At 51.0% G+C, this 14,537-nt stretch overlaps 1 protein-coding gene across 3 annotated transcripts in view; it reads right to left on the reverse strand.

Annotated features, from left to right (window-relative positions):
* Nucleotides 1-1,344: 1,344 nt before the first annotated feature.
* The window catches only part of DISP1 (dispatched RND transporter family member 1), a 143,530-nt gene continuing 130,337 nt past the window's right edge, over nt 1,345-14,537 (reverse strand). For all 3 annotated transcript variants that reach the window (XM_036016114.1, XM_036016115.1, XM_028531227.2), the window contains 2 exons: nt 12,268-12,365; nt 1,345-4,958 (listed from right to left, as the gene is read on the reverse strand). In XM_036016114.1, the coding sequence (XP_035872007.1) occupies nt 1,368-4,958; nt 12,268-12,365 (3,689 nt within the window). In that variant the 3' untranslated portion in view covers nt 1,345-1,367. The remainder of the gene's footprint in view (nt 4,959-12,267; nt 12,366-14,537) is intronic.

The raw sequence follows: 14,537 nt of genomic DNA on the forward strand, positions 1-14,537 counted from the left end.
CAGGACAAGAGATCTGGATGCAGGCAAGGGGGCCCCATGGCTGGGGGGGGGTGGCTTGGAGCCAGTGAACCACGAGACCCCTTCCAACTCTCGAAAGCTTTTTGCAGGCCCCAAATAACGGGCAGATCTAATTTGGAAAACAGTTCCCAGAAAATAACGAATGTGACTTTTGGAAAGAACGTGGCATTTGGAACAATTTCCACCAGTTGTTTTTTTTTTTTTTTCTTTCAGAGCACCAAAGCAGAGGTGGTACTCGAGGGAACCACCCCAGGAGGGGGCAGGAACGCACAGTATCAGGAGACGTCTTGTGAGGAGGACCGTGTCCCCAGAAGCAGCCTGCAGAAAGCAGGCCCCACCAGCTCCGTCACTGGGGAGGGGTCCAACACAGGATGCACAGCGTCGTTTAAGATGCCGCCTGAAGGCTGGCACCTCCAGGCGTTACTTGCACAATAAAATCCGCCTCGCACCTACTGAGACACCAGCCCAGGAGAGAGCAGCCACCTGCACGCATCACCTTGGGGGTGGAGATGGAAGCCAGCCCTCAGAGGACCAGCTGCCTCGAAGGGCTCGGATCCACCTGGCCTGGGTCTGTCTTTGTGAACGTGTGACTCACGCTAGGATGTGTGTGCAGCCCTGTTCCGGGTGGTCACACCTCTTCCTTCGAGCTCGTCCTTCCGAGGGTGAGGCACTGAGATAATTGTCGCCCGACACATGGTGAGGCCGGCGTCTGCAGTGTTAACAGATGTAAGAACGGAAGAACTGTACATTTTGGCTAATGTGGAAAAAGACATCAATTTAGCCGTAAATGTGTCGCTGACTTCATGTAAAGTCTATCCATGCAGGCAAGTGGGACGCACTGTTAAAATGTTTGGTGACTAATTCTTAAATGAGGCTTCACCCAGAATTATAAATCTTAATGCTGCTGAGTTCCTGGATCCCAAAGGAAGTGGCTCTATTAAAACCCATATAATGTTGTACAATCAAATGTCCTAATTACTGAAAATCAAATGCTCCGGAATAAGAATATTAGGTAAATAGGATTGCCAGGGAGAATGGAAACGTCTAGATAATTCAAACTCTAAATCTCTGGCTCACCGCTATGAGGGACAATTATTTTTCAAGTTGGGTGTAAAGGTAAAAAGAACAAAAAAACAACTGTACCTTTTGGCAAATATAGAACCCAAGAATCAGCCAACACTCGTTATGTGTTTGAGTGTTCACACGGAATATCCTAGCATTCCCTGCTTCCGAACCACGGGAAACCTTGTTGTTCTGCATATTTTTGGACTCCTTCTCTAGACCCCTGGACTTCACTTCCGTTTCAAAGGAACAATGAGGCACTGGTTCTGAATTGAATACTCTATTTATTAAAGTGTTTTTATCAACAGACTTTCACCAGGAAGTTCCGAGTGTGTCGATGCAACAGGCACGCCGGCGTCCAAGTTCGGCCCCCGGCGGTCCGCAGACCCGCACCTCCCTCGCACGACTCTGCCCCCGCCGCGCGGGTTGTTCGGGCAGGACCCACAACCGCCCTCGCCCACGAAACGGCTCCACAGAAACTTTGGCTCCTTCGGATGTAAACGTCCTGAGTTCACGCGGACGTCGGTCTGTGACGAGCGTGGCTCGGGCCCCCCGCCTGCCCTGTCGGTCCGAGGCCCCGCAGGGGAGTCCCTGTCTGCATCCCCTCCGCGGAGCGCCACGCTCCCGCCGTCCCTGTGTGCACCGCGCCCCCTCTGGTCATCCTCGGAGTCACAGCCCGCCCCCCGTAGGGAGGCCGTGCTTCTGCAGACAGGGGAGGGCGGCGCTGCCGCCTTCGGGAGGTGCTCTTCGCTGCTCTGCAGACCGCTCTGGCCCGTCTGGTCCGGGGCCGGCGCGTGCTGCCCCGGGTGCAGGAAGAGGCTCTGCGGTGGGGCGCTCTGCGTCCCGGCCGCTTTCCCTCGGCCGTGGAGGCAGGGGCAGTGGTGGACGTGCGGGAGGGGGAGCACGAAGCCCTCGGGGGCCGGCTGTGCCGCCTTCAGAGGGGCCACGCCGTTCCGGACGTGCACGAAGCTGCATGGGTGGCACGCACAGTCGCCCATCTGTTGGCAAGCGTGCGGGCCGTATTTCAAGTGTTTATAGGCATGCGGGCAGCTACACCTCTGGTTCACGGAGTAGAGGTGCCGCACGGTGTGCTGTTCCAGAGAGGCACGCGCCGGGGCGGAGCTCGGGTCGCCTCTGGTGCTTTTGTTGGGTTCGTGGTTGTAAGCTGGGTGCACGGGCGCCCCTGCGAGCCTCGCCTGGCTGGGGAGGAACTCAGCGCAGGTGTGGGCCTCTTCGTGAGCGGTCTTCTCGGAGGCAGGGCAGCTGTGGGCCGCCAGGGGCTCTAATTCATAGAACTCATGCTCCACGTCAGATTTCTGGCCCCTGGGATCTAAGTGGTAAGTGTTCAGGGTATGTGTTTTGCTTTGTCCCTTGTCACCAGGACTTGTGGACAAGGTGTGGGAGAAGGCACTGCACTGGAGTTTCTTAGGTAAAGGAATCTGGCCACAGGTCCCCTGAGGCCCAAGGCACCGGCACATGCACTGGAAGAAGAAGGTGGCGAAGGCCCAGCTGATGCACATGATCAGCATCATGAAGGTGCCCAGCTGGGTGTAGGCCAGGACGGTGGACGGCATCATCATGGCGCCGGCCACGAAGGTGGTCAGGGCGGCCATGGCGATGGCGGAGCCCATGCGGCTCAGGGAGAAGACCACCTTCCCTTCCCGGTCGGCGTCTGGGGCCAAGCGGTAGGCCACCCCGTAGTGGACGGCGAAATCTACGGACAGGCCGACCGCGACGGAAATGGTGACGGACTCCAAGACGTTGAGCTCCCAGCCCAGCAGGACCAGAGAGCCGACCGTGACAAATATCGTGCCGGCTATGGAAAGGATGGCGTACAGGCTTATGACGATGTTCCACGTGGTCAGCAGCATGACGATGAAGGCCACGGCCACAGAGAGCCCCATGGCAATGAGGGTGCCGTCCGAGAGGCTATCCTGCAGGTCGTAGAACTCCAGGTTGCTGACGAACCAGCCGTGGCTGAGGCCCTCGGGGGCAGAGCTCAGCTCACTGGAGATCCACGAGTCCACCTCCTTGTAGAACTGGTGCATCTTCTCGTAAGCCAGGGTGAAGAGGTAGGTGCTCTGGAACTCCAAGACGACCGCCCTGATGGTGTCGTTGATGTCGAACCTCGGCCCCGGGGTCTTGCTGTCCAGGTGGTACCCCGTGCTCCTCTCCAGCTCCATGATGGCCCTCTTGATGCACAGCTCGAAGATCTCCTGCTTGTAGGGGAAGCTCCAGCGGCTGCAGCACGGGTACAGGGCCGGCTCGTCACAATCCTGGTTTTCCATCCAGCGCTTGAAGGTCTCAATGAAGCAGCTGGTGAAGTCCTGTTCGTCTGTCTGGTGAAAGAACGTCTGGTTTCTCAGCTTCTGACAGAAGTGCAAAATCCAGACCTGGGAGGCAGGGCTGGCGATGTTGAAACTGCTATCTAAGGTCAGCTTCCCTTTACTCTTGGGATTCAGGGGGTTGCCGTTGTCCTCCGGGGACACGCCCCAGATCACCGTGATGGGCATGTGGAGCTCCTCTCCGTGGTGAACGCGTTCGAACATGAAGAGCTTCTTGTACTCGGCATCGTAGCGCTCGAAAGGGTGCGAGGGCCTGAACACCTGGAACTCGGACAGCTCCAAGGAGGGCAGTTTCATCTTTGGGTTGATGCACACGATGTAGGCCCCGCCCACCGTCAGGGCGAGGAACCAGAACAGCCAAAGGTAGCGAAACTTGATGACGATGCAGGGCAGCACTTTTTCGAAGAAAATCCGAGATGCTTCCGAAACGGCGAAGAGGACCTTGTGGCACTTCTGGCAGGCCGCGGTCCAGCAGCTCTTGTTGTCGCAGATTTGCTGCTGGGGCTTCCTGAAGCACGTGAATATGTTGAGAAGGTACCGCTCGTGCAGCACGACCACGGCGGGGAGCCACGTGACCATCAGCACGTAGTTCACCAGGATAGCGGTCCCCGCGTACACCCCGAAGCACCTGATGGCTGTGATGTTGCTGACGTAGTTCGCGTAGAAGGCAGCCGCGGTGGTGAAGCTGGTGACGAACATGGACAGGGCCGCGTGGTGCAAGGTGACGCTCACCGTTTCTGAGGTCAGGGCGTGAGGCTTGTCGAACTTGGTGTAGTTCCAAACGTCGCACAGCACAAACGCGTCGTCCGCCCCGATGCCAACCAAAATAATGAGCGCGGTGAGGTTCATGAAGGGGAAAAACTCAAAGTTAAAGACGACGCGGTAGAGGAAGTAGGACACGATCAGGGAACTGATGATCGCGAACATCGTCATCAGCGTGATGAACATGGACTTGGTGTAGACGCACATGACGAACAGGACGATCAGAATGGCGATGGCGGGATACACGGTATCCATCAGAAGGTAATCCTGGAACAGGCTGTGTTTGATGCCGAACTCGATCCCGGTGACGGTGGTGATGCCGTCGGACGAGTTCCAGTTCTCGAAGTTGTCCAGGTAGATGTTCATCATACTCTCTCCCTTCTCCGTGGGAGAGAAGAGCATGCTGTACTTCAGAGACGGCGCGGCGTAGTCACCCGTCTTCGGGGTCATAAAGTCTTTGTCCACCAAGTAGTGGAGGATCTGGTACACGGCGTTGTACTTGGTACACTTCCGCGGCACGTGGGTGCACTTGAGCTGATCCTTCCTCCTGGCCGCCGCGTCCCAGCAGTCAGGCTCCAGGGTGCCGTTCTGGTAGTGTTTGGCACAGGTGCGGAGCAGCTTCAGGGTGTGGGACACATCCCGCTCCACGATCTTCTGGCAGGACGACCGGTTGTTCAGGATGGCGATGTAGTTGCCGAGCGTCCAGCTGGGGCAGCAGGAGGCGGCCGAGGTCCTCTGGCAGAGGTCGCTGAACTGGGGGTGGGACCTGATCTGTGGAGACAGAGACAGGAGGGAGGGCTGGCGTTTAAAACGGGGGCACTCAGAGGGTGGCATTGGGGTGGCCATGAGGGACAGGGAATTGTGGGAGATGAACAGCCACTCTTGGGAGTTAGCTGTGGCAGGGCACTCGCTAGGTTACTTGACTCTGAACAAGGAGGCACTGTTTGGAGCTGACACGCCAGCGTGAAACACCTTCAAGCAGTGCTACTTCGGTTTGAAAACAGGAGACAGAATTAACACCTCTTTTGTGAGCAGGCCTGTTCAAAGTCACTTTGAAAAGCAACACAGTGGGCACCCTGGGAGGCTCCTGCATGTGCACCCACAGGATTAATTAAGAGAACAACTCTCCGATTGACTGATGAAATAAATGTGTGGTTTTGCCCAAGACTTCTGGTTATCAGCATGAATTGGGGGTGGTGAAGGTCTTCTGGATGAATCCACTTAGTTGGGAGCAATAGGACAGGCCCTGGGAAACTGCTGAAAAGTGACAGGGAAACCAGAGTCGCTGACGTCGAAGATGCAGAAACAAAACTGGTTCCTGAGATACACACAGGGGTGGGCAAAAGTAGGTCCACAGTTGTGCAAATACAAAATGCAAGCATTGACAAATAAGACTATGGGAGCAAATCCTGTGTTTTGCATACTCACAACCGTAAACCTACTTTTGCCCACCTCGCTATGTACCTGATTTTTAAATACATACAATGAATAAAATAAATAAACCCTTTTGGGAGAACTTTCTCTTCTGGTAAACAGTGCTCTCTCTGCTGCGTGCGACTTAGCAAGTGTGACAATGCCAGATTCCAGGTGGACAGTGTTTCATTCCGGACACTGTTCCTACAGAAGGCTTTTCTGCTGATGGCTGTCCTTGCAGAGACTTGAAAAACTGTCCCAGTGCCAGGCCTGGCATTGCTCGTTTAGAAGGAGCCTGCACAGCTCCACTGCCTTCAGAACCTGTGAGTGACGTGGGCGAGAATAAGAAGTACTCCCCTGCCCTTGAGCCTGTCCAGAAACTTCTAAGTACCAGGGCTAAAGACGACCCCCTCATCCCTGTTTGTCAACAGCTGTTCCAGGGAGGAAATTCCAAAGTTCGAGAAGAGTGTGAATATTTTTTTTCTAGTAGAATTAAAACCACCCTTGATCTTAATTCAAGGAGGCTTTATCATGCATTGGAATACCTTCTCAAAGTGGAGAAGATTAATCATCTCTTTGGAACTTAGGACTGTGAAGAACCAGGTTGCTTATAACGTCCACATGTAGTTAAGTTTGGGGGGAGTCAAGAGTTATATGTGGATTTCTGACAGCACAGGGGGTTGGCATCCCTAACCTCCGTGTTGTTCAAGGGTCAACTGTGTTTTACTGGGACCAGTCCTGGGGACGAGGTGTATTATAAAATGGGACTGGCCATGTATTGGCAGCTGGTGAAGGTGGACATCAGCACGTGAAAAATTATTCCGTTACACCACTTCAGCACCTGGTTGAAAATCTCCATAACAAAAAGTTATTGTTGTTTTTAAAGATACTCTCTTGGGGGTAAAGAAAAGGAGCCCAAAGGGTTATTATTCAAGTGTACTAAATTAATGTTTATTTTAACAAAACCTTAACTTTTAAGCTCACTTCTAAAGAGCAATAGTTCCTTGACATTTCACAAGATAGGATAATTCGGACTGAGTTGTTCTTTCCAGGTGCGAACAGTCACATATGCTAAATCAGGGGAAACAGAACCACCTGGCGAACGGCAGGAACCGGGAAGAACACCTGTCCCGTTTCCGTGGCCCGTCACCCGCTGTATCCCCGCGAAGACAGCCCGTGCGGGCCCCTGGAGCCAGCCTGGGGGACTGCAGGAAAGGTAAAGCAACCCTAACATCTGACCATTTTCAGACGGAAGAAAACGAATTGTGTCCGTTATGAAACCCAGGAGCAGCTAGAAGGAACCTATTTGTAGCTGTTGATATACAGGGTCCGGCACAAATAACGCCCCCCTTTTTTATAACAACTTTTATTACAAAATCATAAGCATGCAATTCTGTGACATAACAGTATCACACTCAAGCACACCATAGGACATTTTAGGTGAAATATTCAAATGAAAACTATCAATGATTACACGTATATAATCATTACCCTACCAGCCGCACTTGGGCAGGGGTTACTTCTGCCGGACCCTGTATACAAACGAGATGGAAAGAGAAAAGAAACAGGGCTGCCAGCTGAAACTGGGAGGGAAAGCTCAGGACCCTGTCCTTGAACAACCTTTACAGTAATAGCAGCGTTTAGGTGCGCATCTGCCCGAAGATGAGAAAGCTGGCTGAGATAAACAGACCAAACACTACTTCAATGGCCGCTATTAAAACTGAGCGCTCATAAGTCTCTGGAGAGCCAACCCTCAGAGTCAAAAGTGGTGCTGGCTGATGCACAACCTTTGTAAACCAGTGTTCGAGGACACTCCAGGGTAAGACATGAGGACAGAGAAAAGACATCGTGACTGGCACATTTTATGCGGATTTGGAAGCTACAGCCCCGGTCACCCGAGTCCGAAGGGATGGAGCGTGAGGAAGTGGGTAGGCTGCCAGCAGCGAGGCCACGTGTCCCCAGCCACCCATCCGTTCCAAAGAAAGAGCATTTATCGACACCTCTACAAGGTGAATAGGCGCAGTGGTCCTTGGCTCTCGAGTGGCTCGCAAGTGTGGCAGGGAAATCGGACAAGACAATCAGTAATTCTAATGCCACGTGAGAAGTGCCGCGTTAGGTGGCAGGGCCTGTGTGAACCTGCGGGGGGCGTGCTGACGTGAGTGGCTGAGTGTGAGGGGACAGTGGCCGTGACTCCCCCGTCTGTGGCTGAGACAGCTAAAGGCACGGTCCTGCATTGTCCCGTGGGGCTTCCGAGACTGGTGAATGGGCATATCTTCAGGTATATTTCTGCCATAGTGCAGGGAAAGGAATTCACGGGAATGCTTTCAAAACCTTTGACGTTTATAAAAATCGGAACGGAGTGAGTGAGAGCAATTTCTCGTAATTCTGGTGAGCAATCTAACTCTGGATTCTAGGCGTTCACAGGTTGGCCGTTAGGAGGTCATGTTGCTTATGTGGTTACAACATGTCTTTGGACACTTCCTAGTGAGGCAGTGGCAGGGGTGGAGCTGGCCTAAACTAGGGGGCAAGAGGAGAGCGAAAGAAGCAACCAGCAGAGTTTTAAATAATACCTTAACTTTTAAAACTCGGTTGGAGGTATTTTAAGAGGCTGAGAAAAAAACCAAAGGGAACGAAAGTAACCCCTCATACCAGGTTCCGTCCCCGTGGGACCACGTGCCCCATGCATGGGAAGTTTACGGGATCTAGGGAGAACAAGAGATCCACAGCCTGCCTGACACCAGCACCAGGAAACATACTTCTGGGTCCTCCGAGCTTCAAGGGGTGTCCCCACTGCCCATAAAAGTCACCCTAGAAAACAGGGTCTTAGGCACCAGACTCCAATCCCTTTTCTCAGCTGACCGCCCCGAGTTTCACCTATGACAACGTGCAAAGACTCAAAACCGGGACACAGGGTTTCCGGCAGAGTCGAGATTAGAGGAACACACTGCTGGGTACTAACGGCCATCTGCCAGTGTGTCCCGGAGGGTGTCAAAGGGCGGGAAAAAGCAACGGGGAAGGCAGAGGAGTCAACGGAGGCTCCTTTTGATAGCCTAAGAAACAAGCGTTCCTGTTGGGAGGGAGACAGCAGCATCAGAAGCAGAAGGGATGCGGGTCGGAGAGCGAGGCCCGGCTGAGCTGAGCATGAGGGGCATTTCATGGAAACAGAATCTGGAAGCAGAACTCAACGTGCTGTCAGCCCAGGTGGGTGACCACGGAAACATCTGGTCTCCTTGAGACGCCACATTGATGGCCTGACATTTTCCAGTGTCGACCTAGGACGGCCAAGCTCTGCTCTGTATCGCTTGGTGTGTGTCCCATCCAATGCGATAGCTGTTAGTAATCAAGGGCTTAAGTGCGACACCAGGATTTGAAGTGGGGAGAAGGGAGAGACTGCCAAGCAGCCCCAGGACCGTCTGCTCGAACCAGCACAACAAACGAAAGTCCTAAAAGCATCCTGAGACTAGAAGATGGTACAGTAATAATCTGAAGCCTGAACTGCTAACCAGTAGTTATGATGCCACTGAATATACATTATCGCAATGAGAAAAGTGTATTATTCTGGGTTCGTGGCACAGTATGAGACTAGAATACAAAGGCACTGGCCTTTGGTAGAAATAGAATTCAATTTAACAGGTTAAAATGACAGCCATGCCCTTTGAGGTAGAATGGGGGGACCCTGATTACCGACTTTTCATTCACTGGTATGGCTCTGTGACTGGCTTGACCATTCATTCAGACGTCTGTCTCGGGTCTGCACCTCAATTCTGCACAAGCAGACCACGTGCTGTGGTGTTTTTGCTATGGCTTACAAACTTGAACTCTTAGCTATCCAATCCTTACAGTGAGCCAATGGAGAAAAATAAAGCAGAGTACAGCCACCCCTTTACCTAGCCTACACCTGGCAACGCATCAAAGCCACATATTTAGATTTCTTTGCTTTAATCTCTCATCAAAAAGCTTTTGCTATAATGTTTTCCTGCTACCAACCTACCTGAGACAGGGTCTACCAGTTGGCTAAGCGTCCTTCCTGTGCCTCCTGTGTGCAGGCTGTGGGGGACCTTGTACACAAGGCTGTGCTTGTTTGACAGAGGCTATGAGGAACGGTTCTTCCCTGCCTTAGTACCGGGGGCAGCTGGGCTTCTTCCAAGAAACAAACTGGTTACCCCACTTACATGACTTCCGTCACTGAGTGTGAGTTCCCTCTTGCTCGGGCGGTCAGGGGGGACACAGACAAGCCTGCTGCTCACAACCCGCAAGTGGACAGGACCACGGGGCATGTGTTACTGGGTGTGAAATCTCGTCCTGAGCTTCAGGATTTTCCTCCCACTATTTTCCCCTCATGCAGTGCATTCTACCTACTTATCGTATCTGTTCTGCCATGCCTTTTGTAAGCTGCCTATTGATGCTGATTTTATTCATCTGATCTATAATGAAAATGAGATTACGTATGAAATGGTGCATGGCTTTCACCAACGAGCTATCACGGCAGAGCACTGCTCCTTGGCGTTTGGGTCTCTGAGCCCATCAGGGATAAACAGCCGGCTCTTTAACAGTGACACTTATTCTGGGCCATGCTGACTCCTTGAGGTTCATGTGCGTGGGAAATGGCATAGACAGTAAAACTAAACAAAAATGGGGTGTCCTCTTCCGCATCCGGGGAGCCTAGGGCATGGTGAGCACAAGCACAGGCTGGAGTGAGGCTTGGCTGAGTTCAGACTCTGCATTTGCCACTTATCCCCTGTGTGGGCAAAAAAACAGTACTTAATTCACAACCCTATCGCGCGGATGAATGACAATAATTCAACGAATGATGGAATCATTCACTCAAGGGTTTAGAACACTTCCTGACAGAAATCAACAACAGTGAATAAACATCAGCTATTGGTGGATTGCATGGATTCAGCCACTTCAGAATCTGCGGGGCAGGGAAGGTCTGAAGATCAACTGCGAAGGTAGGATCATGAGAACTGGGAGGTGTGGAAGTTAATGAGCTGTTCTCAGTCAAGGTGTGACTATGCAGGTGGCAGAGCAGGGTCACAGGCCCGTGGGGAGTGATGCAAGGCACTGAGCATGCAACCTGACACGTGGTAAATACTGTACACATCTGCCACCCTAGAGTTAACTTTCTACGCAAAAAGGGTGGTGATCTGAGACAAGGACAAACATGTCCCTAGCTTGCAAATAATGAGCTGATCGCTGTGGAAGAGGAGGAAACGTGGCAAAGAAAAGCTGACCACCGATGCAGGAACGGTTGTGTTTATAGGTGGTTGGTGCCTTTGGTCTGTTTCAGCGATTTTCGACCTTTTTCGTCTCACGGCACACGTAAACTAATGACTAAAATTCTGTGGCACCCCATCTGACAAAAAAAAAGAAAGGTATAATTTTGATTCATTCGTACTGGATGGATGGCTATTATTGTGCTGGCTGTTGTCATCTTAAATTTGACAATCTAAGGGAAAAGAGGTCCGTGCCCCCGACTACAGAGGCAGGCACTGCCTGTTTTTAAAATTCTTGCGTCACGCTGGTGGAAAATCGCTGCTCTATTTGGAGTTGGACAGAGAAAAGCTGGCGCTCACGGAAAATCCTGAAAGATCCATCAATGGGGAGGTTATTTGCAAAATGTATAAACATTCTCTCAGAATGCAGCGTGAAGCCAGGAGACGCGGGACCCACTAGCTAGTCTGGGTAAGCCACGTGGCTCTCGGCGGGCGCTCCTATCAGCACGATGAGACTGCTGCTGGTCTGAGGGCCCCAGGGTCCTTTCTGCCTTGCATTCCATTAAGAAACTCTGTTGTTAGAACAGGCGGTTGCGCTGAACTGTCAGACCAGTCCTTAGCCTCGCATGTGATTAGACTTTCAACTGAATAGTGATTTTGCGTCTTAAGAGCTGCTTTTCTGCCCGGGTACTGTGCTTGGACAGGTCTGTTAGTGGCATCAGACGGCAGTTTCAGCCTCTGAACACAGGGAACAGACAGCTGATCCCAGCCCAGAGGCTGCCTCTGCAGGTCCTGGGGCTGACGTCTGGTCGGCCACAGAGCAGAGGAAGGCCGGACAGCCGAGTCTTGCCCCGTCCCCGTCTTCTGGGGCAGCACAGCAGCGAGGTGTTCCGAGTTCAGGACAGTCTGGATTGGATTACTCTGGCCCTTTACACAGATACTGCCTTTATCCCCTTTGATGTCCCTCTCCCCGGCCTGAGTCCTCAATTTTCCTTTGAGGTCTCGGCCCCAAAGGACCCACTGATGGCTGGAAAGACAGGCGTTTCACTGGGTAATTGAGATGCTGACAGTTGCCTCGGGGGAAGTGCAGTGAACAATGGAAGCAGATTAGGAAAGAAAATATGACAAAGGAAGGAAAAAAAAGTCTTAACTGTTATCCTGAAAGGAAATCCACTGTGAAAGAATGCAAAAGACTATCATGGACAAAGGACAGGAGAGCGAAAGAAAAAAGTCCTTTATTAAGGAAGAAGGTCTGTTCAGGGCGGGGAAACATGCGGACACTTTGATCCTGGGATCTAGGAGACCGCAGGGCTGGCCTGCTGGTGTTTACTCCGCAGCAGGTAAGCCCCGTAAGTCCCTTCCTCCGATCAGACCCCGGGCACGGCGGTAAGAGGAGTTTCAAAAACATCGCCTTATTTGCGCTAAACACATTTCCGTTTCCCTGTACGTACCCTTGAATTATCTACATTGCACATCGATTTAATTGCTGGTAAATTCCACAGTGTCTCTCCTCCAGCTGAAGTAAAGACTACTCTGGAATATCGGTCACCTGGTGATAGGAAAAAAGAAAAAGGTTACAAATGATCCCCGTATTTCATAGGACTGGGCATGTAGAAGCAATACAGACGGGGAAACCACATGGACAATTCATTAGCGGCAGGGATGGCTCACCTTCGACAAATTCCAGGAGAAAATATATTTTTTAGAAAAGCGATGCTACAATACTGTCTTAGCTCAAAGCCTTTGTCTACTCTCTACATCTTAAAAATCATAGGAGTTTCGTAACAAATGCATCTTGGATCAGACTCTCATTGGGCAGCACAACCATATGATCTTTCAGCAGGCGGTTAATGAAATGCACCTTCATTTCCCAACACATTGGCACGATGGTACTCAAAATCAGAGAACGATGCACCAGGGGATGTCGAGAATGGATTATAAGGATGTTCTCTCTGGCAGCTAACTGGAGGGGGAAGACGACAGGTGATCAATTTCAAAGCACTAAGAAACGTCAGCTAAGTGCAGACTGCTGGCCAGCGAGGGTCACGGCCACCTCCTACGTTCTCGGTGCGAGCACACTCTCTCTGCTCCACCAGTGCAGAAAAAAATATCTTGAAAATCATGCTCAAATATGTTTCTGAATAAGGGAGGTTCTGTGATTTCTGGGAAGGGCTTGGCCTTTGGAGTTAGAGCTGGGTGTGACCGGGTCTTGTCCCTTCCTAGCCGGGTGACCTTGGGTAACCCACAGCTTCTCTGAGCTTTGGTTCCTCACTGGTAAAACGGAGACAGCAACCCCTGTGTCCAACAGTTGTGAGAATTAAATGCAGTGATTAAAACACAGGTGCTCACGAGGCACGGTTTCTGCTGCCTCGGCCATTACAAAAAATCTGAACTACGTCCAACAAAGATTAGTTTTACATGATCTAAAATGCCTCCTTGTCCTAACAAAGAAAACCAACCTACAAAGTTAGGAATAACGCTGTATGAGATAAACTTTGTTCATGATTATGAAGTTTTCTTTGGTCACCTTTTGTCTCTATCAAATGGCTATTCTCTTATGTTGATTGATGTACACGTCAAAATAAGTCTTGTGGAACATTTCATTTTACTAGAGTTGGAAATGATTTTTTCAGGGTGGAACCTGCTACTTATGAGACAAATATTTAGTGTTGACTACTGAAATAAAAACAAGACTGTATTTCAGGAATTTGCTGATGTTCTTCCTGGTTAAGATAGTAACTACCAGGTAGATGCTGGTTAAGCAATATATGTAACACCCTGAGAGAAATAAACTAGCCAGAACATGCAACTAACCAGAGCCCAGCTTTTCTAATGAGAGACAAAAAAAAAAAGAATCTTGCAATGCTTCCTGGGATCCGTGTAACATTCTTCCTGGTCTCCATTTGCTATCTCTCTACTACTGTCTGGTGACACTGTGTTCACAATGAAGACCCCGAGGCGTGGCAAGATCCAGAAACATCAAAGAGCCAATCAGGGCCTTTAGCGATCAGATAAGACAGGAATATACACCCTGCAGAGAGATTCTCAACAACGACAAAAAAAAGCTAAAATCAAAAGAGCTGCAACGTTAATATTCACTGACAGAAGGTAATCATCCACCATTGGTCATTCCTGATCTGGGCTAACCAGTGCCTCACACACTTGCATGCGCCTGGTCTGGGTGTCCGACTCCTCCCTCCCTCCCGGGCAGCTGCAGAGTGGCTAGGCCAACTCCAGGTTGCAGCAGCTTCTGAGTGAGTTTGCTGCCCACATGGAACTCCTGACCTCAGGGACGTTCTTACACTGTCTGGGCTCTCGTTTCTTCAAGGGCTCGTTCTGCTGCAAAGTAGCTGTTGCTCTTTACTTCCGCACAGCCCCCATCGCTTCCTCCTGCCTTCCGCCGCCAGCCTCACCATTCGTTCACTGGTGGGCATGGTGACCCAGGTCCCCCGGGCATTTCACATTTGGGACTTACTCCTAGGTTTGATTTCGGTCACCTCTCTACCTCTGACGCCCAATGACAAGGCAGGTGCAGAGAAGGCTATCAATATGTGCTTTTTGAATGACTCGAAATTTAAAAAATATATTTTGGGTTATACAGTAGATTACTTCAGGGATCAATCCCAAAATATGTACTTGTTACTTGAGTTTTTTTTTTTTTTTTTAATAGCAGGAGGAATTTTAAAAAGTGACTTGAAATTTTTGGCCAGGTCAAGAATTT

The sequence above is a fragment of the Phyllostomus discolor genome, chromosome 15 (assembly GCF_004126475.2).
Source record: "Phyllostomus discolor isolate MPI-MPIP mPhyDis1 chromosome 15, mPhyDis1.pri.v3, whole genome shotgun sequence".
Lineage (NCBI taxonomy): Eukaryota > Metazoa > Chordata > Mammalia > Chiroptera > Phyllostomidae > Phyllostomus > Phyllostomus discolor.